The 27,738-nt window shown below is 40.2% G+C and overlaps 2 protein-coding genes across 6 annotated transcripts in view; both read left to right on the forward strand.

The window, feature by feature from the left end:
- The first annotated feature begins 1,203 nt into the window (after positions 1-1,203).
- Positions 1,204-19,986, forward strand: LOC133585611 (probable peptidyl-tRNA hydrolase 2). Of its 3 annotated transcripts, none has more exons than XM_061937855.2 (7): positions 1,204-1,312; positions 6,934-7,047; positions 11,097-11,168; positions 11,273-11,347; positions 11,446-11,543; positions 14,345-14,459; positions 16,168-19,986. In XM_061937855.2, exons 2-7 carry the CDS (start codon positions 6,940-6,942, stop codon positions 16,252-16,254), a joined length of 555 nt encoding a protein of 184 aa, XP_061793839.2. In that variant the 5' UTR covers positions 1,204-1,312; positions 6,934-6,939; the 3' UTR covers positions 16,255-19,986. The 3 variants fall into 3 exon arrangements, with proteins under 3 accessions (XP_061793839.2, XP_061793829.2, XP_061793846.2); XM_061937845.2 differs by lacking the exon at positions 1,204-1,312 and adding an exon at positions 3,191-3,458; XM_061937862.2 differs by lacking the exon at positions 1,204-1,312 and adding an exon at positions 3,283-3,335.
- A 1,062-nt stretch (positions 19,987-21,048) lies between these two features.
- The window catches only part of setd5 (SET domain containing 5), a 121,868-nt gene continuing 115,178 nt past the window's right edge, over positions 21,049-27,738 (forward strand). For all 3 annotated transcript variants that reach the window (XM_061937876.2, XM_061937883.2, XM_061937891.2), the window contains exon 1: positions 21,049-21,460. The gene's annotated coding sequence lies outside the window, so the exon portion shown is untranslated. The remainder of the gene's footprint in view (positions 21,461-27,738) is intronic.

The following is a 27,738-nucleotide window of genomic DNA, read 5'->3' on the forward strand; positions in this document are numbered from 1 at the left end:
CCAGTGTCAATTGTGGCAAACATAACAGTGTATCAGAAGCTGAAACTGAGCTAAAAATATGTGCTCCCTGCAAACTGTTTGGCCCATATTCTGCATAACGCAACCAGATATGCAGCAAGCAGCCTTGATGTTGATGTGGAAAAATTTTTGTGGCATTTTTTTTTAATTATATATGTTAACTACATTTAAGTCCACACATGTTATGCTTTGTGGCACTCTGCACTTGAAAAGATTAATCTCAGTGGTCACTTTTTGAACACCACAATGTATTGAATAAATACAAATACTGTTAACAAACACTTGACTTTAATATTTTTTCCTATTCAGCCACACAAACATCATCTTTAAACCACTCAAAATTGTACTATAAATAAGAGTATACCAGAGTCCTATGTACACCATAGTAATTTATTGATATGCCGCATAATGTCCTCCTTTTTGGTGTCATGGAAATGGTCACCCTAAGCTAGCCTAAATAGCATGTTAGCATCCATTAGCCTGCAGTCATGCACTGACCAAATATACCTGATTAGCACTCCACACAAGTCAATAACATCAACAAAGCTCACCTTTGTGCATTAACGCACAGTATAAAGCATTTGGTGGACAAAATGAGACAAAGGAGTGGCATAAAACATGTATTTCTTTGGCAGTATCGGAAAAAGTACATGTAAACAAACTACAGTGAGTTCAAGGACCGCCAAAATTAGTAGGTCAAAACGGCGCTCACCAAATACTCTCATCAGAGAATCATATTTAATATAAACAGTGGGATTTCGAACAATTAGGAAGGTTTGTGTGATGTTTATCCTCCTACGGAAGCCCTTATAAACAAAAATATATATTTTCCCCATCTTTTTCTATTTTCATACATTTTTGAAAAAGCTCCAGGGAGCCACTAGGGCGGCGCTAAAGAGCCGCATGCGACTCTAGGGCCGCAGGTTGCAGACCCACGAGTTAGACAACAAATTGCAGCACAAACTAATGAGTTTGGGGAGATTTTAACAAGGTACAGCACAAATGGGTGGTGCTGTGTGCCCAAATTGTCATTTATTAGTTACTCTCATCTTAATAATACACCAAGAAAGCTTATAGTCTTTTTCTGCCTTTTATTCCCGCTCTTCCAAGTTCTTCCACTTCCAGGTGTCCAACACACAACACATGTCCTCATATCCGGTGTGCCCCGCCCTTAACTTCCCCTTACAATGGTTCCGGTATTGTCATGTGACCTGAGTAAACAACACATGACAGGCGGTGTTGTTTTTGATATTTTCTGCGATTAAGGGTCCCAACGTCACACAAGGAAGCGAAGGTAAATAAACATTTGTGTTCTGTTGGTGATGATTTATCACCGTTTGCTCGGTCGAGTAAGCAAACCGTGACTTTTTAGAGTCTACCTAGCCAAGATAGCGACTAGTAGGTGTATTACTGCACACTCACTATGCCAAATATTCTCACTCCGACTTCCACTGTAAAATAAGGCAGTAGATTTTACAATAAACACATGGCGGCTCAGTTGCTAGAATGTTAGCGTACAAATAAAAGTGGTATCCCTTTTCCAATGACAATAATGCACTTAAATAACAATGATGCATTTTACGGTAAGAAAACTGGCAGCCGAGTCGCAACAACTCTACAGTAAAAAACAACAATACCGTTTTTCACTGTAAAAACGACGACCAAACATTTTGTGACAAAAACTCACCAGAATTTTACTATAAACATAAGTAGTAGTATTTTTAAATTGACAAATAATGCACTGTAAAAATGACGTTTAATTGAATTGCATTTTTATTTATAGCAACTATGCATTAAAACCACTGCGGTAAGTGTGTGCCTTCTGAGCTGCCAGTCTTTTTACCGTGAAGTTTTATTTTATTTTTATTTTTTTAAATAAATAAACGCCTCGGGATCCCCCGGGAGGATCTGGACGAAGTGGCTGGGGAGAGGGAAGTCTGGGCTACCCTGCTTAGGCTGCTGCCCCCGCGACCCGACCTCGGATAAGCGGAAGAAGATGGATGGATGGATGGATAAACCTTGTCCTTGTATTTTACAAGACGTACTTCTCAGTGTAAACGCACTTATTGTGTGTTGCGTTGAAAAGTAGTAAAAAAAAATGGAACTACTTAATATAGGGGTGTGGGAAAAAATTTATTTGAATTCGAATCGCGATTCTCACGTTGTGCGAATCAGAATCGATTCTCTTTTTTTTTTAAATCGATTTTTTTATTTTATTTTTATTTTATTTTATTTTATTTTATTTTATTTTTATTTTTTTAATTAATCAATCCAACAAAACAATACACCGCAATACCATAACAGTGCAATCCAAAACCAAACCCGACCCAACAACACTCAGAACTGCAATAAACAGAGCAATTGAGAGGAGACACAAACACGACACAGAACAAACCAAAAGTAGTGAAACAAAAATGAATATTATCAACAACAGTATCAATATTAGTTACAATTTCAACATAGCAGTGATTAAAAATCCCTCGTTGACATTATCATTAGACATTTATAAAAATAATAAAAAAAAGAACAATAGTGTCACAGTGGCTTACACTTGCATCGCATCTCATAAGCTTGACAACACACTGTGTCCAATATCTTCACAAAGATAAAATAAGTCATATTTTTGGTTCATTTAATAGTTAAAACAAATTTACATTGTTGCAATCAGTTGATAAAACATTGTCCGTTACAATTATAAAAGCTTTTTACACAAATCTACTCCTCTGTTTGCATGCCAGCAGACTGGGTTAGATCCTGCTGAAATCCTATGTATTGAATGAATAGAGAATTGTTTTGAAATGGGGGGAAAAAAAATCGTTTTTGAATCGAAAATCGTGTTGAATTGAAAAAAAAAATCGATTTTGAATCGAACCGTGACCCCAAGAATCGATATTGAATCGAATCGTGGGACACCCAAAGATTCACAGCCCTACTACTTAATCATAAATAAATGAGTTGTTATTTCTTATTTTTAGTTTTATTTTGAAAAACGAACGTGTTTCTGAAGTCCACATTATATAACTTTGATGCGTAGGTTGGATCTTTGATGTGTTTTTTTTTGTGTGTGTGTTTTTTTACAATAAAACTGCATCATAAATATTTCTTAACTTCACCAGCAGGTTTTATTTAATTGTATTATACTGTCGACATACATTTAAAAAAAAAAAAAGATTGAGGTAAATAAAATAATATAGAGTAGGGTTTCATCTCGCTCCATACCAGAAGGTGGCGGTAATGCTTAATAAGGCTGCTTGCCAACCGCCATTAAATCAGAGAAGAAGAAGAAAGAGAAGGAGTAACACGACCGACGACAAAAGGCACGAAGGAATTCTTGAATGAAAAATTAGACAAATCTGTCCGTTGTGATAAAAAACGAGAGCATTAGTCAAGAAAGTTTCTCTCAATTAACTGACGTTCCAGCTCACAAGCGTCTTCTTCAGGTAAATCACATTTCAAGAGCTAGGCTAGTGCTAGCGGGCTAATGCTAACGTCACGTTACATATTTGACGCAAGCACGCAGTAGAAGCGTTTAATAACACAATAATAATATATTATGTCTTTCTTGAAATTATAATTCCTCAATTACATTCGTCCGCTAAGAAAACCTTTTGATAAATACAATGACGCACTCATCTGCTGTGCTAACCGCTAACAGTTGCGTCATCGTAGTCTTGTTCACATGAGGATTGTTTGATTGTAAACAACTGATTAAGGATACGAAGAAAAATGTCAACATTGAAAAATCGAAAACATTGCAAAATGATTTTTTCTTTTAAAAAAAAAGAAAATTAAAAGTTAAAGTACCAATGATTGGCACACAACACACTAGGTGTGGTGAAATCTGTCCTCTGCATTTGACCCATCCCCTTGTTCACCCCCCTGGGAGGGGAGGGGAGCAGTGGGCAGCAGGGGTGGCCACGCCCGGGAATCATTTTTGGTGATTTAACCCCCAATTCCAACCCTTGATGCTGAGTGCCAAGCATGGAGGTAATGGGTCCCATTTTTATAGTTTTTGGCATGACTCGGCCATGCTATGGGATATTCTATCCCATAGCATCGACACAATAAAATGACATAAAACAGAGGAATGCATTCAAATTTATAAGTGAATTTTAACTTCTTTTTTTTTTTTTAAATACTTTTTTTGTTTATGATCAAGCTCTAGTCCAGTGGTTCTTAACTTGGGTTCGATCGAACCCTAGGGGTTCGTTGAGTCGGCCTCAGGGGTTCGGCGGAGGTCGAGACACACCCGACTCATCGTGTAAATAAAAACTTCTCCCTATCGGCGTATTATGGATACCCCTAAACAATGTATGTTCCCCTCTAATTTTCCATCTGATTTGCAGGTGTGTAATTCGTTGTGGTTCATTTTGTGCACATTCCTAGACCTGGCAGAGTAAAGTGGCCTAGTGGTTAGAGCAGTGGTCCCCAACCTTTTTGTAGCTGCGGACTGGTCATCGCTTGAAAATTTGTCCCGGGGGGCGGGGGAATTCTTTTTTTTTTGTCAAAGAAATACAATCATGTGTGCTTACGGGCTGTATCCCTGCAGACTGTATTGATCTATATTGATATATAATGTAGGAACCAGAAATATTAATAACAGAAAGAAACAACCCTTTTGTGTGAATGGGGGTGGGAGGTTTTTTGGGTTGGTGCACTAATTGTAAGTGTATCTTGTGTTTTTTATGTTGACTTAATAAAAACAAAAAATAATAATTTTTTTAATTTCTTGTGCGGCCCGGTACCAATCGATCCACGGACCGGTACCAGGCCGCGGCCCGGTGGTTGGGGACCACTGGGTTAGAGTGTCCGCCCTGAGATCGGTAGGTTGAGAGTTCAAACCCCGGCCGAGTCATACCAAAGACTATAAAAATGGGACCCATTACTACCATGAATTGATTAACGTGGACCCCGACTTGTTTAAACAAGTTGAAAAACTTATTCGGGTGTTACCAGAGGTCAATTGTACGGAATATGCGCTGTACTGTGCAATCTACTAATACAAGTTTCAATCAATCAATCAAGCTACCGATCTCAGGGCGGACACTCTAACCACTCTAGGCCACTTTACTCTGCCAGATCCAGGAATGTGCACAAAATGAACCACAACGAATTACACACCTGCAAATCAGATGGAAAATTAGAGGGAACATTGTTTAGGGGTATCCATAATACGCCGATGGGGAGAAGTTTTTATTTACACGATGAGTCGGGTGTGTCTTGACCTCTGCCAAACCCCTGAGGCCGACTCACCGAACCCCTAGTGTTCGATCGAACCCAGGTTAAGAACCACTGGACTAGAGCTTGATCATAAACAAAAAAAGTATTTAAAAAATAAATAATTAAAATTCACTTATAAATTTGAATGCATTCCTCTTGTTTTATGTCATTTTATTTTGTCGATGTCGTGGGATAGAATATCAGCCATGGTACAGGATGGAGGTGTCCAAGCATTTTGAAGGTTTATAGTTAACTGATGGCTAATAAATATGTTAAAAAACAACCGATAAAGCATACTATTTTGTTATAACGAAAATACTGATAAGGCAACAATATTTTTTTTTCATCGTAGAAGTTTTTTTAAAACAAATATTACACCTAATTAAGCACAAAATACCATTTACTGGTCTTTAATAACACGACTAAGAAAGCACTACCCATTTCATTATAGAGGTTTTGTTATATAATGCAACTATCAAAGTGTTGGATTCATCGCTCAATCGATATTAAGACTCCAATTCTTTGTGATTAATTATTCAGTGCGTTTAAGTGGCTGACTGACGTCGACATGAACGGTCGTCAACGTAACCGAAGCTCGCCGTTGCATTTGTATGACCTCTGCCAGGAAGTTATGTAATCATTCAGTTGGTTTGTTAATCAGTCAAAACAACTCAACATGTTTGTCGGTTTTTCATTATACTTTTAGGAGGTATCAGAAAGATAAGGAACAACTGATTACCGGTAAATTTTTAGGCCTGATCTGGATAATTTCTACTATGTTAACTGTGCTTCTCAGTTATTTTCGGTTACGTCCCATAGTATTATTTGTCCATACATTTTTACAAGTACATCTCTGCACAACATTGTATCCTTAACAATAAATCTACATTTATTTAAACTTAATTAAACTTTTAAAAAAATTGACAAACTTGAACAATTTGATAGTGAAAAATAAAATTACGAAAAATAAAATAATACATTTTAAATTGATCAGCAACATTAAGTCAGAATCATAATATTTAAAACACTTTAACCTACAAAACAAAAATGAATCAAACCATTTGTGCTGATTTATTTCAATCAAAATGAGGAAGTCAGCATTAATGGCTACAATGAGCACGTTTTGCAGGGCACAGCTATTCAAAGCGGGGTTTGAAGCGTGATACTACATGATACTGATAAAGCCTGTTCTTTGAGGTCACTAATGCCGTGCAGAGACAAAGATGGATGACTCATAGAAGGGTTAACTTTTTTTTTAAATTATGCTACAAATAGCTCAAATAGTTATTGGCACATTTGGATGAAACTTTCAGGAAATGCCAGAAATGGGATAAGGAACGAGTGATTACATTTTGGGGCTGATCTGTATCACACTCTGGATTCAGGACGTTGTTTTACTACAGGAAGGTCAGGGCGCGGCAGAGGCCAAGGCTCTCCTATTTCATTATGTTATGATCATTTCTGGCTTTAGTGGAAGAATCCAGGAATACGAGCAATTGATCAAAAAATATCTAGTGTTTCAGTGTTGTTGTGTTCAAGTAAGAATCATCCCTAACTTAAGAGCATTGTTTGGAACAATTACGCATAAGGACCATCAGATTGACAGCTGCTGTGTGGTTCACTTGCATCCTTGCACTTTGTCTGTTTGAAATGTGGCATTGAATTCTGGCTTGTCCTTTTTTTTCTTTTTTGCAGAAGATAATGGAGCCCCCAAAGCAAGCAAATCCAGACTGCGGTTCTCAGGAAGTGAACTCGGTGTTTCTGCAACAACTCAGAGAGCTGGACATTCCAGAAGAGGCAGCTAAACAGGTAGAACAGCGGACTAATGTGCAAGCTAGCTCTTGTAGCTTCCAAGTAGGGCTGTCTTCAATTAAGGATTAAATAGTCAAATCTGATTAATTAGATCTTGCCCATCATCCACCATAAGTCCTATTTTTGGCATGTTTTTTCCCCATGCGGAATAGGCTCCAGCACCCCCCGCGACCCCGCAAGGGACAAGCAGTAGAAAATGGATGGATGGATGGAAATAAACCGATGAGGAATATACTGACTGGTCACTAGGTGTCAGTAATGTCACGTGAATATTTTTCCAAGTTAATCAAAGATACTTATTAAAGAAATGCAGGCTTTCACCAAAGTGAACAAAACAAAGATCCCATTTGCAACTTTTTCCAACTCAAAAAAAGGCTAAACCACAGTTTTTAAGGTCTGTTCTGGCGCAGCACCAAGAAGACATCAAACTTGACTAAATAGAGGACGTATAAGTCGTAACAAAGTTTAAATGTGTAAACAAGTGAAAGGATAATTACCTTTTTCAAGAGGGGAGCTACACCTCCGGAGCAAGGCGGTGTGTCCCAGTCATGTTCATTTAATCTACGAGTTCCACAGCGCGTACAGATGACCTTCTATTACATCTCCAATGTAGAAACATCCTTCCAACACGTAAGAAAATATTCTTGTGTTCAGACAAATAGTTTTTATATAATAAAAGATGTGGGTGGTCAAAACATGCCAACTGATGCTAGAGACGTGATGTCATACCAGGAAGCAGCGACCGCTTTCAGAAAGTCTGAAATGACAACTGAAACTAAGATTTATTTCTTACTCTCTAAAAAAAATGATACTTAAAGGAGACATGATGAACACTGCTACACGCGGGGGGCCCGGCAGGTACAAACTGATTTCCCTCCCACTGAGAGGGAGGAATATTTACTAGGACTGGGATATGTATAATGTTTACGATCCGCTTGAAAAAATCCCAAAACACTGCAATACTGTTGAGGTGACCTTTCCTGTTTTAATGACAATTTCTGCAAATTTCAGTTTCTCTTCTCACTCCATGCAGAGAATCAACAGCAAGATGGCGCAACCAAATTTGATAATTGATACTATTACCTGATTGGCTGTGGGCGTGTCACTACCATTGCTCGTTTACCAGGGCACGAGTGCCTGTGTTCATGCAACTAACCTTGCGTCGTAACTTCCGGTGTCCTCCAACCCAAAAATATTTATATTTATCAAACGCATTTTTTAATTGATATTTATCACGTGTCTATTGCGATACATAACACTTTATTGACCCAGCTCAAATATTTACCGTATTTTCCGCACTATAAGGCGCACCTAAAAACCACAATTTTTCTCAAAAGCTGACAGTGCGCCTAATAACCCGGTGCGCTTTATTACGATTCATTTTCATAAAGTTTCGGTCTCGCAACTTCGGTAAACAGCCGCCATCTTTTTTCCCGGTAGAACAGGAAGCGCTTCTTCTTCTACGCAAGCAACCGCCAAGGAAAGCACCCGCCCCCATAGAACAGGAAGCGCTTCACCCGCCCCCATAGAACAGGAAGCGCTTCACCCGCCCCCGGAAGAAGAAGAAAAAACGCGCGGATATCACCGTACGTTTCATTTCCTGTTTACATCTGTAAAGACCACAAAATGGCTCCTACTAAACGATCCGGGTCATAAAAAGACGCAATCTCTCCATCCGCACACGGATTACTACCGTATTTCACAGCAACTGAACCGCACTGTGGAACGGGAGCACGTACGGTGAATATTCGCTCCACAGGGAATGAGAAGTCATCCTTCACTGTGGTTCTAGCTTGCCATGCTAACTTCCACTCATGGTGATATTCAAAAGGAAGACCTTGCCAAAAGAGACCTTTCCAGCCGGCGTCATCATAAAAGCTAACTCGAAGGGATGGATGGATGAAGAAAAGATGAGCGAGTGGTTAAGGGAAGTTTACGCGAAGCGGCCGGGTGGCTTTTTTCACGCTGCTCTGTCCATGTTGATATATGACTCTATGCGCGCCCACATCACAGATGGTGTCAAAAAACAAGTGAAGCACACAAATACAACACTCGCCGTCATTCCGGGTGGATTAACCAAAGAACTCCAACCGCTGGATATTGGTGTCAACAGGGCATTCAAATCACGACTGCGAACTGCGTGGGAAAAATGGATGACCGAAGCACACCTTCACTAAGACGGGCAGACAACGCCGGACAACATACGCCAACATCTGCCAGTGGATTGTAAATGCCTGGGCAGATATTTCTGTCACAACTGTGGTCCGAGCTTTCCGGAAGGCAGGATTCACAGAACTGCTGCACAACAACAGCGACACTGAATCCGATGATTTCGAAGAGACGGAGCCCGCCATTTTGGAAGCCACGCTAGCGCAACTTTTCAATTCGGACACCGAAGACGAAGAATTCGAAGGATTTACCGGTACGAATGAAGAATAACTTCAGAAAGTGAGCGCTATGTTTATTTTGTGTGTTGTGTGTTGTGACATTAACGTTCGAGCAACATTACCGGTATGTTGCTATTGCTCTACACCATTTTGAATTTTACTATGTTTGTGATTGCACATTTGTACATTTTGGGACAGAGTTGTTAGAACGCTGGTTTTCAATATATTATTAAAGTTTGACTGAACTATCTGACTGTTTTTTTGACATTCACTTTAGCGCAGCTTTTTTTTGACATTCACTTTAGCGCAGCGTAGGCGCGGCTTTTAGTCCGGGGCGGCTTATTGGTGGACAAAATTATGAAATATGTAATTCATAGAAGGTGCGGCTAATAATCCGGTGCGCCTTATAGTGCGGAAAATACGGTACCCTGGATTTCCACCAAATGTGTAACAGCTGCTGAACTGTGCCGCTATGTGTCTCTGCTGTCTGCCAATCCCTACTGCCATTCTGATGCGCATTGTTTGGCTCCGCCGTGCAGCGAAGTCGTGCAGATTTTTACGAGATCTTGCCAATTTGTGCCTTATCATGTGATAAGGGGCGTTGTAGTTAAACAGTTAACTCTATCCTCCCAGAGCAGCAGAATCAAATAAATGTGGTCCTTCCATTCAAAGTGCGGCAACACTGGAACGTCTCAAGTTTTGCCGTCCATCAATACCCACAGACTGTCTGTGACGACACTAACTTGACTTTATTACCAGTAACCTCATCCCTGGCAAGCGTACACAGACACACATCTCATTTAACTCCCGTTAACCGTTTCCCATATCAGCTAGTATTTGATGCAGGACCCCAAATAGCTGTTCAGGATGTGCCTGTGATTCGATTGTTTGATTTTGAACCTCCAGAATCAGCATTTCCTCATCCATTTGTGTCAACGAGGTAAAATTACATGTGAAAACCTTTGACAAGTTGATTTCAGTTCCGTCCTCGCACATTAGGATGTTTCTAAGTGTAAATACGATCCGCCTTCGTGAGTGCGCACTGTGCAGTGTTAGTTGCCATCTTGTCTATGTAGCAGAAGGTACCACACAAAAGACATAATCTATGCCTCAGTTATTTTGAATGATTGTACAATGGAGGAGTTGGGGATTAATATATGTATAAATATTTGGATTTTCTTTGTGGATACTGCAAACTAATTTAATTGCTTTTGTTTGAAATATTAAAATATTTGCATGTGTTATTTTGAAAGTGAATCGGATATTTTATTTTGTGTTTGTGCATGACTTCCCACGCAAGCAGATTTTAGCTAATTTGATCACTGTCTGGCAGCAACCGGCAAAAATAGAAGATCTGCTTATATTTAGCGCAGGGATGCGGTACCGTGCGCAGGGTTCCGCTGGCGATGGAAATGGACACATTGACTAGAATGTAAACGGAAAGAGTTCGCTGCCGTGGTGGTGCTGTTTCGTATCTAGTGGAAATTTGGGGTGATATAGACAATTAGACTGTGAGGTTGAAAGTGGACTAATCCAAATGGCAAAATATAATCTCAAGACTATTTGAAGACAGCCCTAATTTCAAGGTTCATTTGCTCTTTTATCAGACATCAATGGTAGCCTGTACTTATTATGTTTTGTTTTCTTCATTATTTCCAGGCACTCCTGCATACTCTGAATGTTTCTGCTGAGGAGGCGGCCATGTACTACTTCAACAAACTGGAGAATGAGGTGCCCTTAAGATAGCCTTAGTCTCAACAGGTACACGTTGTCACATAAGACCCAGAGAGTTAGTCCAAAGCCACATCTCAATCCTGCATGTGTGTCCTCTGCAGGAGGAGGGTGATGATGACCTGATGTTCAAAATGGTGTTTGTGGTCAACATGGACCTTGCCATGGGTGTAGGAAAGGTATGTTTGCCCTGCTTAGAATTACTGCAGATGTTGTGTTTAGGGAAAACTTACAAAAGCAAAAATAGCTCAGAGAGTGGTTGTGACATCCTGCACAGGTAGCTGCTCAGGTGGGCCATGCTGCTGTTGGATTATACCAAACCCTGCAGGAGAAAAGCAGCTGGAGGGAGATGGCCTGGAAGTGGGACCACAGTGGGTAAGACATCATGTACCGTATTTTCCGCACTATAAGGCGCACCGGATTATTAGCCGCACCTTCAATGAATTACATATTTCATAACTTTGTCCACCAATAAGCCGCCCCGGACTATAAGCCGCGCCTACGCTGCGCTAAAGGGAATGTCAAAAAAACAGTCAGATAGGTCAGTCAAACTTTAATAATATATTAAAAACCAGCGTTCTAACAACTCTGTTCACTCCCAAAATGTACGCAAATGTGCAATCACAAACATAGTAAAATTCAAAATAGTGCAGAGCAATAGCAACATAATGTTGCTCGAACGTTAATGTCACAACACACAAAATAAACATAGCGCTCACTTTCTGAAGTTATTCTTCATTCGTAAATCCTTCGTCTTCGGTGTCCGAAGTGAAAAGTTGGGCAAATTTACGATCCACTGGCAGATGTTGGCGTCGTCTGGCGCTGCCTCCTCGTCTTAGTGAAGGTGTGTTCGCCTTCTGTCTTCCATTGTTCCCACGCAGTTAGCAGTCTAGCTTCGAATGCCCTGTTGACACCAATATCTAGCGGCTGGAGGTCTTTTGTCAATCCACCCGGAATGACGGCGAGTATTGAATTAAGCGCGTAAGCGTGTCTCTCAATGTGCTGTTATGAGCTAGCAAATATAACAACTACACTACCCAGCATGCAACGATAGTTACGAGCATGCGCGGTAGCCCTGAGAAGTTCCCACGCAGTTAGCAGTCTAGCTTCGAATGCCCTGTTGACACCAATATCTAGCGGCTGGAGGTCTTTTGTCAATCCACCCGGAATGACGGCGAGTATTGAATTAAGCGCGTAAGCGTGTCTCTCAATGTGCTGTTATGAGCTAGCAAATATAACAACTACACTACCCAGCATGCAACGATAGTTACGAGCATGTGCGGTAGCCCTGAGAAGTTCCCAAGCAGTTAGCAGTCTAGCTTCGAATGCCCTGTTGACACCAATATCTAGCGGCTGGAGGTCTTTTGTCAATCCACCCGGAATGACGGCGAGTATTGAATTAAGCGCGTAAGCGTGTCTCTCAATGTGCTGTTATGAGCTAGCAAATATAACAACTACACTACCCAGCATGCAACGATAGTTACGAGCATGCGCGGTAGCCCTGAGAAGTTCCCACGCAGTTAGCAGTCTAGCTTCGAATGCCCTGTTGACACCAATATCTAGCGGCTGGAGGTCTTTTGTCAATCCACCCGGAATGACGGCGAGTATTGAATTAAGCGCGTAAGCGTGTCTCTTAATGTGATGTTATGAGCTAGCAAATATAACAACTACACTACCCAGCATGCAACGATAGTTACGAGCATGCGCGGTAGCACTGAGAAGCGTTGTTGTATGCTGGGAGTTCGAATGTGGTTATGAGCACGCTGTGAGAAAACGTTGAGAACTCAGTTAACACGCCTCGTCTGCATTATTTATAATTAGACAGACAACACACTTAATAGGAGCCATTTTGGGGTCTTTACATAAACACACAAATGGAAATGAAACGTCACATATCCCAGCATGCACCGCGCGCTTCTTCTACGGGGAAAAAAGATGGCGGCTGTTTACCGTAGTTGCGAGACCTAAACTTTATGAAAATGAATCTTAATATTTATCCATATATAAAGCGCACCGGGTTATAAGGCGCACTGTCAGCTTTTGAGAAAGTTTGTGGTTTTTAGGTGCGCCTTATAGTGCGGAAAATACGGTAGCTACTGTATATTTATGTACTACAATAAATGAAGGGACATTCTGAATCAATAACACAATTGAAGCATTTTGTCATTGTAGTAATTTGCAAAATTACATCCTTATTTTGTTTCACCTTTTGTTAATGAGGTATATAACAAGTATTACTGTGTTACACGTTGTAGTAGTAATAGTTTGTCTAAGTGTGCCGTATGACTTCAGTGCAGTTACATCTGCCTGAACTACATCAGTTTGGTACACTTCAACTTTTTAAGGGATGTAAATATTACTCGTATTAATAGTAAACTGAAATAAAACTCTTGACTGTTGGTATTATTGTTTCAAATGAAAATTATCGTAAAACCGTAATTGATAAACGCCCTGAAAAAATTCACGGACTGCTGATACTCCTCATTTCCTGGAAAAGTGAGCTAGTGTGCCAATGGCAAGCATAACACAATCTTAACTAATTGCTACCTAGTGGTATTAATCACTAGTTAGTGGTGTTAATAGTTACCCAGCAGCTAGTGGTACTAAAAAAAAAAAAAAAAAGATGACCAATCACAGCTTTGCGGTCCTTGTCACCGCTGACACCAAGCTAGGATTTTTTGGGAAGTGCACGTCAGGGTCTGCGGAGGGCAAAGGAGGAGCAAGATGGGAGAGCATATTTTAGCCTTTTGTCTTTGCAGTGCAATGTCAGTACCTGGAAGTTGCACATGTAGAATGGTGAGTGTGCAGTGATAGTTGCCATCTTGTCTATGCAGCAGAAGGGGAACAACTACCAAATAAAAGGCTTAATCTCTGCCTTAGTTATTTTGAAGGATTGTACAATGGAAAAGTTGGGGACTAATATATTTATACATATTTGGATTTCCTTTGTGGATACTGCAAACATATTTCCTTGCTTTTGTTTAAAAAATGTTTCTCTATACATCTTCCTGCTTTTGTTTGCATTGGGCTACGAGTTATTATTTCTAATATTTGCCATGTAAACTCGAAATATATGCACAAAAGTCCCTAGAAGACAGTTAGGAAATACTGTAGTTCTGGATAGTATGTGTATGAAATATACTGTGAAAACACATGTTGTTGTTATGTGGATGCAGAGCTAAGAAGATTGTAGTCCAAGGCACCAATGTGTCTCATCTGTTGGAGCTCCAGGCCTTAGCCATGAGCCTCAGTCTGCCCACTTACCTGGTCCAGGATGCTGGCCTTACTCAGGTGAGTAAACATGACATCATTGTCTTTCTGTTTGTTCAGCATCACTCACATGTACACAAGCATAACTTCTGTCTGCCTTTTATGTGGACATTTGTGTCCTGGCTACCTTTTCACTATTTTAGCTGCTTTTTCTCGACATTCTTGACATATGGAATGTATTTTATTTGTTATATGCTAAATGAGTACTGCTATGTTTTCACTATTTGTATCCTATTATATTTAAATCATAATGCATATACAAGGGTTGTACGATATACCTGTACTAATAAATTTTTAAAAATTACTATACTGCCTAGAATGGACATATTTTGGCTTAAAAACTAACAATAAAGGTGGAGCTATAAACACTGAAGCAGCACTCTGCAAGCTCCTCTAAGCGTCCTTGCTATGGCAGTCACCCGGCTAGTACAACACAACCACGATGTGGAAATACTTCAACACAATCCTCTTGGTGATTGCTCTAAGTTAGAGATGGGCTTCCTTGTGCTGAAACCACAGGTGTAAGTTGTTCTTGCAATAGTTCAGCACTGCATGTCATTTCGCATTAGCATTAAGTGGCGACATTGGTTACACATAATGATAGCAATTAAGACAAATACTGAACTGTAACACATACAAGACTTAATTTTGGTCCAAAAAATAAAGTGCAGTGTAGTGAAGCCGCAATATTTGAAGTGCGTTGTGGTGAGAGTAGGGGTGTAACGGTACGTGTATTTGTATTGAACCGTTTCGGTACGGGGGTTCCGGTTTGGTTCGGAGGTGTATATCGAACGAGTTTCCACACGGACATATTAAGTAGCGTAACGCACGTTGTGTAAACGATGCACACTGAGACACAACACACGGCATGCTAGCAGCTAACGGGCTACAATAGACTGACCGTATGTCCTCTTTTCACCGGACATGTCCTCTTTTGCGGAGCTGTCAGGGCGGAGTTTCTTAAATGCCTCAAATGTCCGGCATTTTGAGTTACGGTTGCGTGTATTTTCAATGTACGTTCAGGGTTAAGAAGGGGTTAAAAACAAAACAAATTGTGCACGGAACAGCATTTGTGAGGGAGGGGCAGAGAGAGCGAGAGAGTTATGATAAACGTGCATGCGTTGCCAGGCTCTGCTTTTTATCCATAGATTTATCAGATTAAATGTTTTATTTTCTATAGCAGGGGTGTCAAAAGTGTGCCCCGGAGGCCATTTGCAGCCTAATGTTTTAAAGGCCCACAGCACATTCTAAAAATACTATTAAAATAAACAAAAACATAACAAAAGTTAAATAAAAAAGCTTAAAGGTTGAATGTAATTTAGAAAAAGTTGCAATGTTGACTAATAAAACAAAGCTGTTTTTTTTTCTTTCAAACTGTCATTGCTCAAAACATAATATTGAATCAAAATGAATGTTATTATGAATTATTGACCTATCCAAGGTTCTGATTACTTCACATCAAATATTCCACTAAGAAAAATATTTTTGGTGAAAGATTTTGCAAATTTGGTAAATAAATAACCCAAAAATTTATATTTTGTTGTTTTCTTACTGTACCGAAAATGAACCGAACCGTGACCTCTAAACCGAGGTACATACCGAACTGAAATGTTTGTTTACCGTTACACCCCTAGGTGAGAGACAACTTTAATCAATCTGTTATGTTGAGTTTTGGCCCCCATCACGCAGAATTAATTTGTCCAAACTGTTTTTTGTTTTGTTTTTCTAGGTGGAGTCTGGCTCCCGTACTGTCCTGGCTGTAATGGGTGAGGAGGAAATGGTAAACAACGTCACCGGGAGTCTGAAGCTGCTGTGATGGTCTCCAGACCACAAGACACAAAGGTGTAATGTCTGACAGCAACAAGCAGAGGGCACAATTTCCCAAAGAAAGCAAGAAGCTAGCACGTGTTTAACCTTTAACATGCCAGACAGAAGACAAGTAACCCCACACTAAGTCTTAAAACATGAACATTTCCAACTGATCGTTCTTTTTGAATTAGTGTGTAGCTTGTGTGCTGCGCTGTTAGGATTCTGAAAGCAGCGGGTCAAGTCTTTCCACTTTGAAAAATGCAATGTTCCCCTGAAGACATTTCTTCTGGTTTATATACACGCACGTCTTGTCAAATCATTCACGGACCTAAAACCGTCTTATTCAGCCCTTTCATTGAAAAATGTAACATTGCTGCTTGTGCGGAGACATATATTCACATCATATAATATGCTACTTGGCTGAGCAGCCACGTCCAAATGGTGCACCAGGTGTTTATCTTCACGTGCTCGTGCATAGCTCAGCTGCTCTTGTCACACAAAATTACAACTTTTTGCATGACTGTTGGTTAACACCCCTGTTGTTGCTTTCGTCTTTGTTAGCGGTGGCTTTTGCACTCCACTATTCCTTCTTCGGAACCATCTTCACTAACGCCCAGTCATATGGTCGCCGCTCTGACTACATGTATGTCTGCTAGCATACAATAGAAAGAGTTAGCACTGATGCTACATGGGCACTAGTTTACCTTTTATTGCATGTATTTCACTTCTTTTTTGTGTAAGCCAGCGGTGTCCAAACTTCTCCCTCTGAGAGTCATGTAGAGAACATTCAAAGTACTTCGCCTTTTGTTTAGTAAACACGCTAATCTATTGTGAGTATAAAAAAAAAAGGACAAGAAGTTTAAGTTACTCAACTAAAAATCGTTTTAATGTGGCCTTATTCACAATTAAAATGCTTGAATAAAAGATTCCACAGTATCCAAATACTATTAAAATACTTTTTCGTAGGGATGTGCAGATCATAATAAAGTATGTGATTACCATTGCTAATTAATGCATTTTATTGCTGATCCCATATTGATGACACAATTTATTTTTAGTCCCCAGGCTGACAAGCAGCTAGTTATGTGTCTCCATACACAGTGTGGAGCTGCTCCTCCAGGCTAATGATAATCACCTCCATTACGGCAAATAAACTGCATTTATGAGTCTCTACAGTATCATTATCATTGAGGACAAGGCTGAACATATTACACACAATGGACGACAAGAAGGAGTTACCGTATTTTTCGGACTATAAGTCGCAGTTTTTTTCATAGTTTGGCCGGGCTCCAGTACGACTTATGTTTTTTTCCTTTTTTATTATGCATTTTCGGCAGGTGCGACTTATATTCCAAAAAATACGGTAGTTTAAATGTTGAGTTGATATTGTTCAACTGTCAGATTCATCATAGATCATTTAAGAATGAACAGTTAATACTTGTGATCGGCATCGGACGATTTTACTTATGGATGATCAGAACCGGATCTGACAGCATGAAACCCTGATCGAAGCATCTCCACTTTTTAGGCACTCTAATTATTTTTGTTTACAGTGAAGTCAAATATAAGGGATGATAATTGACCATGATACATTTTTGTTATACTACTGATATTTTAATTACACAATCGAAAGCTATTATAATTGTAGATGACAGGTTTCTATTTTATAGAAGGTAATTTGCAGTGTTATTTAAAAATATTAATGAATAGCTGATATAGATAGATACTTTTTTTGCACATTTTTGTTTAATATTTTAGTGTATGTCTAGTAGTCCCCCATAATGTAACGAAACACTTCCCTTTTCATGCATAGAAAAATGCTGTGGCAACAAATGAGCTCCAGGCCAGACTTTGGACACCACTGCTGTAAATATTGATTTAACGAAGACGCACCTTTGAGTACAGATGTGTCAACATGTATACGTTACTCTCCTGTGTTGTAATGATACTGACTGTGTAGTGATGTTTGCATACTTGCTAAACATATCGTCTCGTCTTGCAATATGTGAACTGATGGGCTTACTAAATGTACCTTTTTGCAGATGAAACTGTCATGCATGTATCACATGTGTACTCACTACTTGGCAGAAAGACAGCACAGCAACATTATACAGCCTAAAGATGATCTCGTGTATTCTGACTTTACTATGAACCAGTACATGGAGGACGAATAGTAGAAAAATAACATTAAATCCATAAAAGAAGACCAAGCACGTTTTTACCAACAAGAAAACAAATTAAAGCTACAGAAAAAATGTTATTACATTTTTAAGTCAATTTAAAAAACGTACTGCTGTATTCTAAGACCAATGCTCTGTGTATTTTGTCACAAAAGATTTAAAAAAATGTAATTATGAGATAAGTTATAATTCTCATTTTGGCTTTTCATCTCTGTGTATTTTGTCACAAAAGATTAAAAAAAATGTAATTATGAGATAAGTTATAATTCTCATTTTGGCTTTTCATCCCCCCACTTTATCTTTCTATCTCGAAATTGTGACTTTTTCCTCATAATTCTGGCTTTGTATGTAAGTATGATTTACCATTGAGGCTGTCACTACGCTAGCGGTTCACGCATGCGCGGCACTTTCTAACCGTTTTTTTTTGTTTTTTTTTAATCTTTATAAATTTCGACATTTACAAACAGTTGAAAATAATAATCAAAGTAAGTACAAAACAGCGCCAGGGGGTTGTAAATTGAAAGTAACTAAAATAGAATGCGAAATATATATATATATATATATATAATAAACAAAGTGCAAAGCCATAGGCTCACTCAATCTCAGTAAATAACTTAAATTTGGACGGCAGTTATAATAGTGCCCCCCGTCACAGTTACCACGGTTTCGTAATCTTTATTTAAATATGAATGTCACATAAAAGATTACATACAAAACAAATGTTACCCAAGAATACAGCATTTGTTTTTGAAACTACAGATCCGTACAGAAACCTGAACGATGTGCTTAAATGGCAAGAAAGCAACTTTTTTTAACAATACTTTATTTACACCAATTCAAAAATACTGATCATTTAAATCTACGTTTGTCAGGCCGCAGGTATAGATTATTGTCACAGTAGGTGCTTTAATTGTTTTAAAAAAACATTCATTGCAATGATAGAAACGTTAAGTGGTTGAAAAAGTGACGATAACACTCCGATTTTTTTAATTGACTGATTGTTCATGTTCATATTATTGTTCCCGTTTACTCTTAGGTAAACAATAGACATTAAAATATCACAGAACATGACGTCGCAAAAGCTCCGCCATTAAATAAGTTGCAAATCCAGGAAGTGACGTCTTCGCGCATGCGTGGAATTAAAATATCACAGAACATGACGTCGCAGAAGCTCCGCCATTAAATAAGTTGCAAATCCAGGAAGTGACGTCATCGCGCATGCGTGGACCGATCGTGCGGTGACGGGGGTATTTAGTTGTTCCGCTTTGCATAGACACCAAATGACAAGATGGCGAGTTGATGTTATTTTTTTCTTCAAAGCTTTATTTACATCCAAACGTGACATTTAATGTGTAAACCAGTCCAGACAAAAACAACAAGCATACATACGAACTATATGAACAACAAGGGGCGATAATAAAACGGAGCCTTTTTTACAATATAATCACAAAATGATTAAAGAATTTTCTGAATGTCGTCAGCCTGGCCTTTGTCCGATCCGTTTGCGCATGCGCCAAACATATATGCAAATACTGGGTGCCTTCTTGACGGCAGTTTTTTTTAACGGTCCGCAAAAGTATCAACTGATAATCTCAAATCATATATAAAATCAACTAATACACTCGAAACGTTCATTATTCAAATTTGAATCAGTCGTTTTGATCTTATAGCCTTGCCTGTCCGAAGTAAATACAATAAAAATGTTTCGTTATTAAAAAAGTTTTGACTGCGCATACTTTTGTAATTTTATTCCACGACCCAAAAGTAGTCAAACGAATAGCACAGCAGGAAGTTGTAGTTGCGCATGCGCAAACTAATCGGGGCAGTGACAGAGCTCTCTCGCCACACACTCACATTTAGGGCGTGTTGAGTGCAACATTCGGTCAATCGCCGCATTTTACCATACTTACTAAAAAATACAACACAAAAATGCACCGATTTCGACACAGCAGTTAATTAATGGGGACAATACCACACTGACAGGAAGTAAGTTATGTACTTATTCAAATGTACCGACGGAAGTATTCCATCGAGACACAGCCGTATATTCCTCCGCGACTGGGGAAAACAGCCCCCCATGATTACAGATTGTCCCACGCAAATAAATTCCGATCGGACATCCACCTGACGTACAGGTAGGAGGGGCTGACCCGTGGGCTAACTCTGATGTCCCTGGAAATGGGCCCCGGAGACCCTGTGCATCTAGCGCTCCCTCCAAAGCAGACACGACGCGTGATAAAATGGAAGTAATAAATCCCACTAAAGTCGAGATTAAAGTGAAATCCGTTTGAGTACAACTTTAATTTCCTGAGATCGTCTGTGAGTTATCCAGCCTTCGACGGTCGCTCCTGTCATGTGCCAACAGCAGCAAACTCTGTAGTGGGAGACCGTGTTCTTCTCGACTCTCATCCTAGCAAAGCCACGCCCCTTTGTGGCTTGGGTGGTGGAAAAAAAACAGGTGACGCCGGACGCTCGCAGCCAATCACACGCACGGATGTCCGCGTTCGCGGTGACTGACACACCAGTAGCCAATCAGAGAAAAGAGCGCAAGCCCCGCCCAGTAGAGAGCCCCTGCACTGTGGCCGGGGAAACCCCATGGCGTGGTTGTATGTCAGTTTCGCTTGGACCCGCGGTCGATGCCGGCAAAGGGGGATGGGGGGGATGGGCGCCTTTCGAATGCAAAGATCCGACACAGAAGCAAAGCCCTGTTTCATACACAGCACTATAGCTAAACATAAACACACATTAATACATTACACCCTTAAATAAATCCGCCACCATTTCCACATGGAATCTACCGGAGACACCCCATGGATGTAGTGCACCTGAAGGCGACGGGGGATTTAACTTTCCCTGCATTTCTGGGAGACGCCGAGAAGTTTGTTTGCCACCCCTGGAGAGGGAGCTACTTTTAGGGGCTAGCAATCCAGGAAACGCCGAGGCCGACGGAGGGGCCTACTGGTTTGATGTTGGGCTACTCCGAGGGATTCTATTTCTTCGCCTCGCTTGTGCAAGTTTGTTATGCATCTTTAGGTGAGTGTCGCGCAACGTGATGTTAACGTATAAGACAGTAAACAAGCATTATAATCATGTTTTCCGCCAAGCCAGCCCAAGCTAGGAGGCTAACCAAGTTAGCTAGGCACACTCAAGTTTATTAAAAGTAGTTCGATAAGGCCCACTTGTCCTCCCTATTCTTTGCCGTGTTGATGACCTCAATGCCCCTCCAACATTACTCCACCATTTTCCAGTTTTTGCCTGCTTCTTCATGACATCCTCGTGTTGTTTTTTTGGGGAGATTAAGACACATTGTGAACGCCCAAATGTTTGTATATGTCATCATCATTATGCCCTGAAACGATTTAAAACGCAACCCTTTTTGCCGTTTAATAGTTGATTTAGTGTCAGTCAAGCAAAGAGCCAATCACACCTAACTTTACTTAACCATCGAAATTCTGCTGCATTTAATGGTTTTGTTCCCAGATGTAACTTGGATGGACATTTGTGTTGAATACGTAGCTTTGCAGGCTACGTTGTGGACATAAAAGCGAACATATCTCGCACAAATCGCATCGAGTTTCCTGTGAAACATCCACGATGCTAGCTCGCTTGCATGAATGTGGCTAGTTGGAGCTAAGCTGCTGTAGTTAGCTGACATGTTAATTAACATTTTAGGTGCTTTTTACTGAATAAACTAACGAATTCAGTCTTTCGCGTGTTGTAACATTTATCTGGAACTTTGCTCGGGCGTGTGAAAGCTGGGCTGTGTCTTTTTTCTTTTTTTTCTTCGTGCGAGTGGGCAGTCGGCTTGTTTGGTGATGTTCTCCTCCCCCACCGAACAACCCCCAGCCTCGGTGGCGGTCAGGGGAAATGGTTGGTATTTTAGAAGGAGAGCTCTGGTTTCCTTTTTTAGCCTCACTTTTATGTCGATGTCTGAGTGCGAGGAGCAATTGTTGGAACAGGAATGTTTCCAGGACAAGCGCCGTCAAAGTTGCTTCCGGCGTGGACGCACGTTGACGAGATAACGTCTTTAGGACAGACAGTTTAGCTCGTTTCCTGAAATGAGGTCATCCGTGTTGCACAATATTTGCAGTATGTTCCCACCGATGTCATGTTGTGAAAAGGCACTAATTGATCCGGTTTATAAATGGTTGGAACGCCATCGTCTAATCCCAAGAGTGTCATCCGTGGCAAGAAATTCCTTGCGTGATTAGGGTTGTCACGTTACTACGATTTCAGTAGTCGATACCTGTGAATTTCCACGATTTTCGATACTTACCATATTTTTCCGGACTATAAGTCGCAGTTTTTTTCATAGTTCGGGGGTGCGACTTATGTGTGAAATTATTAACACATTACCGTAAAATATCAAATAATATTATTTAGCTCATTCACGTAAGAGACTAGACGTATAAGATTTCATGGGATTTAGCGATTAGAAGTGATAGATTGTTTGGTAAACGTATAGCATGTTCTATATGTTATAGTTATTTGAATAACTCTTACCATTTTATAAGTTATATAATACACAAGCGGTAGAAAATGGATGGATGGATTTAAATTGCCTTTCAAATGTCTATTCTTGGTGCTGGGTTTTATCAAATACATTTCCCCCAAAAATGCGACTTATACTCCAGTGCGACTTATATATGTTTTTTCCCTTCTTTATTATGCATTTTCGGCCGGTGCGATTTATCCTACGGAGCGACTTATACGCCGAAAAATACGGTATTTGATACCATAATTACAGGGGAACTGCACCCTTTTTCTTTAACCTTCGTGTGGTGTTCGGGTCTGTGGGACCCGTTTTCGATTTTTATTAAAAGAAAAATTAATTAATTAATTTTTCAAACTGAGACTCACTGACTTTGGCTAATTTTCTGTGAAGAACATATATCAGAATACATATTTAATGACCACACACCATACACCCCCCCTACACATTTCTATTACATATAAATGTAATAGAAGTGTGGAAATTGATGTTCTGTGTACCACGCGCACACACACACAGCAGGCCTAGACAGGAGGAGGACAGAGTGTAGGTACACAGAACATCAGAGGGTCAAATGTGCGAGAAAAAGAGAGCAGACAGTGTTGACAAACAATGTTGCAACCTTGTGTGGGAACCGCAGGTGCAGAAACACAAAAGAAGAATCCCTGTGGGATGCAGAAACTGGCAGAGGAATTTTTCGTGCAACTTTTGTTACTGAGCCAGCGTTTGTGGGTCTGATGGACCCGTTGCATTTTGTGGCTTTTAATGCCTCACAATCAAACACTTTTATGTTAAAATACTGAACAGATGTTTACCCTATCCCAATAAACATCTGTTCAGTATTTTAACATAAAAGTGTTTGATTGTGAGGCATTAAAAGCCACAAAATGCAACGGGTCCATCAGACCCACAAATGCTGGCTCAGTAACAACAATATGATTGTCACACACACACTAGGTGTGGTGAAATTTGTCCTCTGCATTTAACCCATCCCCTTGTTCATCCCCTGGGAGGTGAGGGCAGCAGTGGGTGATTTAACCCCCAATTCCAACCCTTGATGCTGAGTGCCAAGCAGGGAGGTAATGGTTCCCATTTTTATAGTCTTTGGTATGATTCGGCCGTGACATGAATACCTTAAGAGAAAGCGATTGCAGCTATTTGGGATACAACACTTCTCAGACAGCAAGAGAACTTTCCAATGTCCAGGTCAGCTGTGATTCTACCTACCAAAAAACTTTGTTCATTTGTCGAAGGAGAGTCAACGAGAATGCGGGCTACCGTGGATGTGATAAAAAAGGTAGCGCGTGCTTTGTATTACCTGGCCGTCGAGGAAAAACTACGGAAAACGGTGAATGCTTTTGGACTGGCAAAGCAGACTGTATCAGCTATTGTCCGCCATGTATGTCCCAGGCTCAACGTCTAGGTCCAGAGTATATAAAGTCACCAAAAAGGAATGGCCAATGAAAGGTGAAGGCAAAAGAGTGAGGAGTGTCCTGACCAGATATCTAGATCCCTAGTTTGATTGTTGTCCAATGTTCTTTGTCACATTGTTTACTTTTACATGTTTATTCAAGATTTGATTAATGTATGATGGCTCAGGTGTGATTCACTACAATAGGGCCCCACAGCACACTGGATTCCAGTTATTCAAATACCACAACACTGGATATTGTTCAGATAAGTTAAGTTTAAGAACTTGCACACGAAGCAACACTGGAGGTGACTATGACGTGCAAATTTTCCGCGCATGCGTACTATGGGGGGGGGGGGGGGGGGGGTTCTTAAACGACCTCTGTAGACAAGGATTAGGTTAGGTGGGATTTACCCTGGATAACCTTAGTGTAGAACGGGCCTAAGGTTATCCAGGCTATATCCCACCTAACCTTACCCTTGTCCACACACACACACAATGCCACCGTTTAAGACCCTTCCCCCCCACCGTAACGCGACCTAGTACGCATGCGTGAACAAAAATGCGAGCGTCATAGTCACCTCTGACCTGGAAGTGTATTCTTACCCTGTGTTTCAATGTAGCCTATTGCCACATTTCTCTTAACAGTAAACCTTGCTTGCCTCACCATCAGCAGCTGTTAGACTGGCCCTATTGTAGTGAATCACACCTGAGCCATCATACATGAATCAAATATTTAATGGACATGTGAAAGTAAACAATGTGACAAATAACATTTTACAACAAACAATCTAGATATCTGGTCAGCATACTGTGCTTGTAGTAAGGCTGCAGCTAACGATTATTTTTCTATCGATTAATCTATCGATTATTTTTTTTAATTATTATTATTATTTTTTTTTTCGATTAATCGGTTAATCTATAGATTATTTTTCGATTAATCTATATATTATTTTTCCTTTTACCGATTATTTTTTTATTTAAAATGAAGATGAAAAAATAAATGGAGGCCAGTTTTTTTCAAAAGGCATGGCTTCCCCTAGAGGGGGGGGGTTACCCACATATGCGGTCCTCCCCAAGGTTTCTCATAGTCATTCACATCGACGTCCCACTGGGGTGAGTTTTTCCTTGCCCTTATGTGGGCTTTGTACCGAGGATGTCGTTGTGGCTTGTGCAGCCCTTTGAGACACTTGTGATTTAGGGCTATATAAATAAACATTGATTGATTGATTTTATTTACAAAAAAAAAAAGTATGGCCACTCAGTCAACATTGACAACAACATGACAAAATATTCTGTAACAATGTAAACATTTAAAACTTTTAACATTTAACAAAATTAAAAGTAGCTTATTTGCTTTTTAATGAGCAAATATAAAATAAACATACAGTGTAAATCTTAATATTCTGCAATAGCATAAGCATTTCGAAAGTAAAAGTATTGCTTATTTTGCTTTAAAATGTGCAAAAATAAAGATAAACATCCAATACAAAAAAGTGCGTATTTCCTTCAATTGGCGCCGGGTATATAGTATTCGCATGCCTAGAATTACTGCCGGGTCAAACTCGTTTCGCAAAATAATTAGCGCATGCTTGGCCTTACCGCCGGCTCAGGATTAACGCCGGATCAAACTCGTTTCGCAAAATATTAATTTTATTAGCGCATGTCTGGAATTTTTGCCGGGTCAAACTCGTTTCGCAAAATAATCAGCATATGCCTAGAATTTCCGCCGGGTCAAACTCGTCACGTCATGAGTGACACTTCACCTGTCATAATTTTCAAAATGGAGGAGGCTGATTTCATTAATTTGAAATCGCATAAAGGGAAGAAGATTAGGAGCTATTCAGTAGGATTTAAGGTCCAAGCTATTGAATATGCTAAAAAGAACAGTAAGCAGCTATGTTTTATTAATATACCGTAGCTGCGTGTGTCAAATATGAGTCATTAAATGACTCCCGCCTCCTGGTGGTAGAGGGCGCTAGTGATCCTTCTTGCGACTACCCGTACTGCAGAAGACCGGTGCTGCAGAAGAAGACAACAAGCCACAAGAGTGAGCAGTGATCGTTTGCTTGCACTTTTAACATGGAGGATTACATATCTAAAATAAAACACTTTTCTAAACTGGACTTTCAATCGAAACAGGAGGTAATACTTAAAGGAATATCTCCATCGAGACAGAGAGACTTTTAAAACTGAAGAAAGATAAGGAAGACTTCTATAAACAAGTTATCGATGCTTTTGATCAGAAGCAGCTGCGCATGAACTCATAAGTAAAGGTAAGACCATAATAACGTTATTTTTGTTAAATGTGCTTTTCATGATGGTATCCTTACATCACTCAAATTTATAAGCGCAGGCCTAAATTTACCCCACGCCTTTTGGTAAGCGCAGGAGTGAGAAGAGGTTTTAAATTAATTAGCGCCCTGGTGGCTATTCAAGGAAATACGGTATGCGACGCATCGACGCACAAAAACGGCGTCGACGTATTTACGTAATCGATGACGTCGACTACGTCGACGCGTCGTTTCAGCCTTAGCTTGTAGGCTGAAATTGGCGGGCGTACTTAATGGCCGCAACCACTTTATGGCTTCACAATAGTTATGAAGCACAAAACTAGACGTTGAGTAATCGCTCGACATACGTGGCACACAATAACTGACAGTCTACCTTGCCAGTCCAAATGCATTCGCTGTTTTCCGTAGTACTCCCTCGTCCACGGGAGCCCGCATTCTCGTTGTCTCCCCTTCCACAAATGGACAAAGTTTTTCGCTAAGTAGAATCACAGCTGACCTGGACATTATCTTGCCGTTCCAGTGGCACAACACACTCATTGACAAACATATCCCACCAGGCTGCCCTTCTTCCAGGCCTTATCCAAAACTGTCGCTCATCATTGCTATGTTGCCGTCTGAGATGTGTTGTATCCCAAATAGCTGCAATCGCGCGTTTTCTTCTCATGTGTAATTTCCACAAGCGTCTGTACATGTTGAAGAATGAGAAACACGGGCATGTCTGGATGACTCGCCTCCATCTTTCCAGTGGTTAGCTCCGGTTGTTATGAAGCTGGCTGTGGCGCGTTCTTTCTGACGTCACTTCCTCTCCGAACTCAGTTTGTAAAAGATAAATGAGTCCATACAAAGCTAAGAGCCGTAGATTCAAGAAATACACGGCGCACTTACCGGTGTAAGAAATTATCCAAGGAGGGGGACCTTAAACGATGGTTTAGTGTGGCTGACACGGCTAAATAATTATTTGTTTAAGGAGTTATCCGGCTTAATGTAGACAGGGCCTTATTGTCGCCTCTGTTCGCTCTTCGAGCCACAACGTTGACAGCTTTCTACTTTGCTGCTAATCATATTTGGAAGATTACAATCCGAACACTGTTGTTTCTGAACCAGTTGTAGTTCT

This window comes from Nerophis lumbriciformis, linkage group LG03 (assembly GCF_033978685.3).
Source record: "Nerophis lumbriciformis linkage group LG03, RoL_Nlum_v2.1, whole genome shotgun sequence".
NCBI classification, from domain to species: domain Eukaryota; kingdom Metazoa; phylum Chordata; class Actinopteri; order Syngnathiformes; family Syngnathidae; genus Nerophis; species Nerophis lumbriciformis.

Bases quoted from the DNA above. Each gene is read 5' to 3' on its own strand.
- LOC133585611 (XM_061937855.2), top strand. From the start codon at position 6,940: ATGGAGCCCCCAAAGCAAGCAAATCCAGACTGCGGTTCTCAGGAAGTG. The intron at 7,048-11,096 runs GTAGAACAGCGG...CATTATTTCCAG, and splicing joins CAGAAGAGGCAGCTAAACAG to GCACTCCTGCATACTCTGAA. The intron at 11,169-11,272 runs GTGCCCTTAAGA...TGTCCTCTGCAG, and splicing joins TCAACAAACTGGAGAATGAG to GAGGAGGGTGATGATGACCT.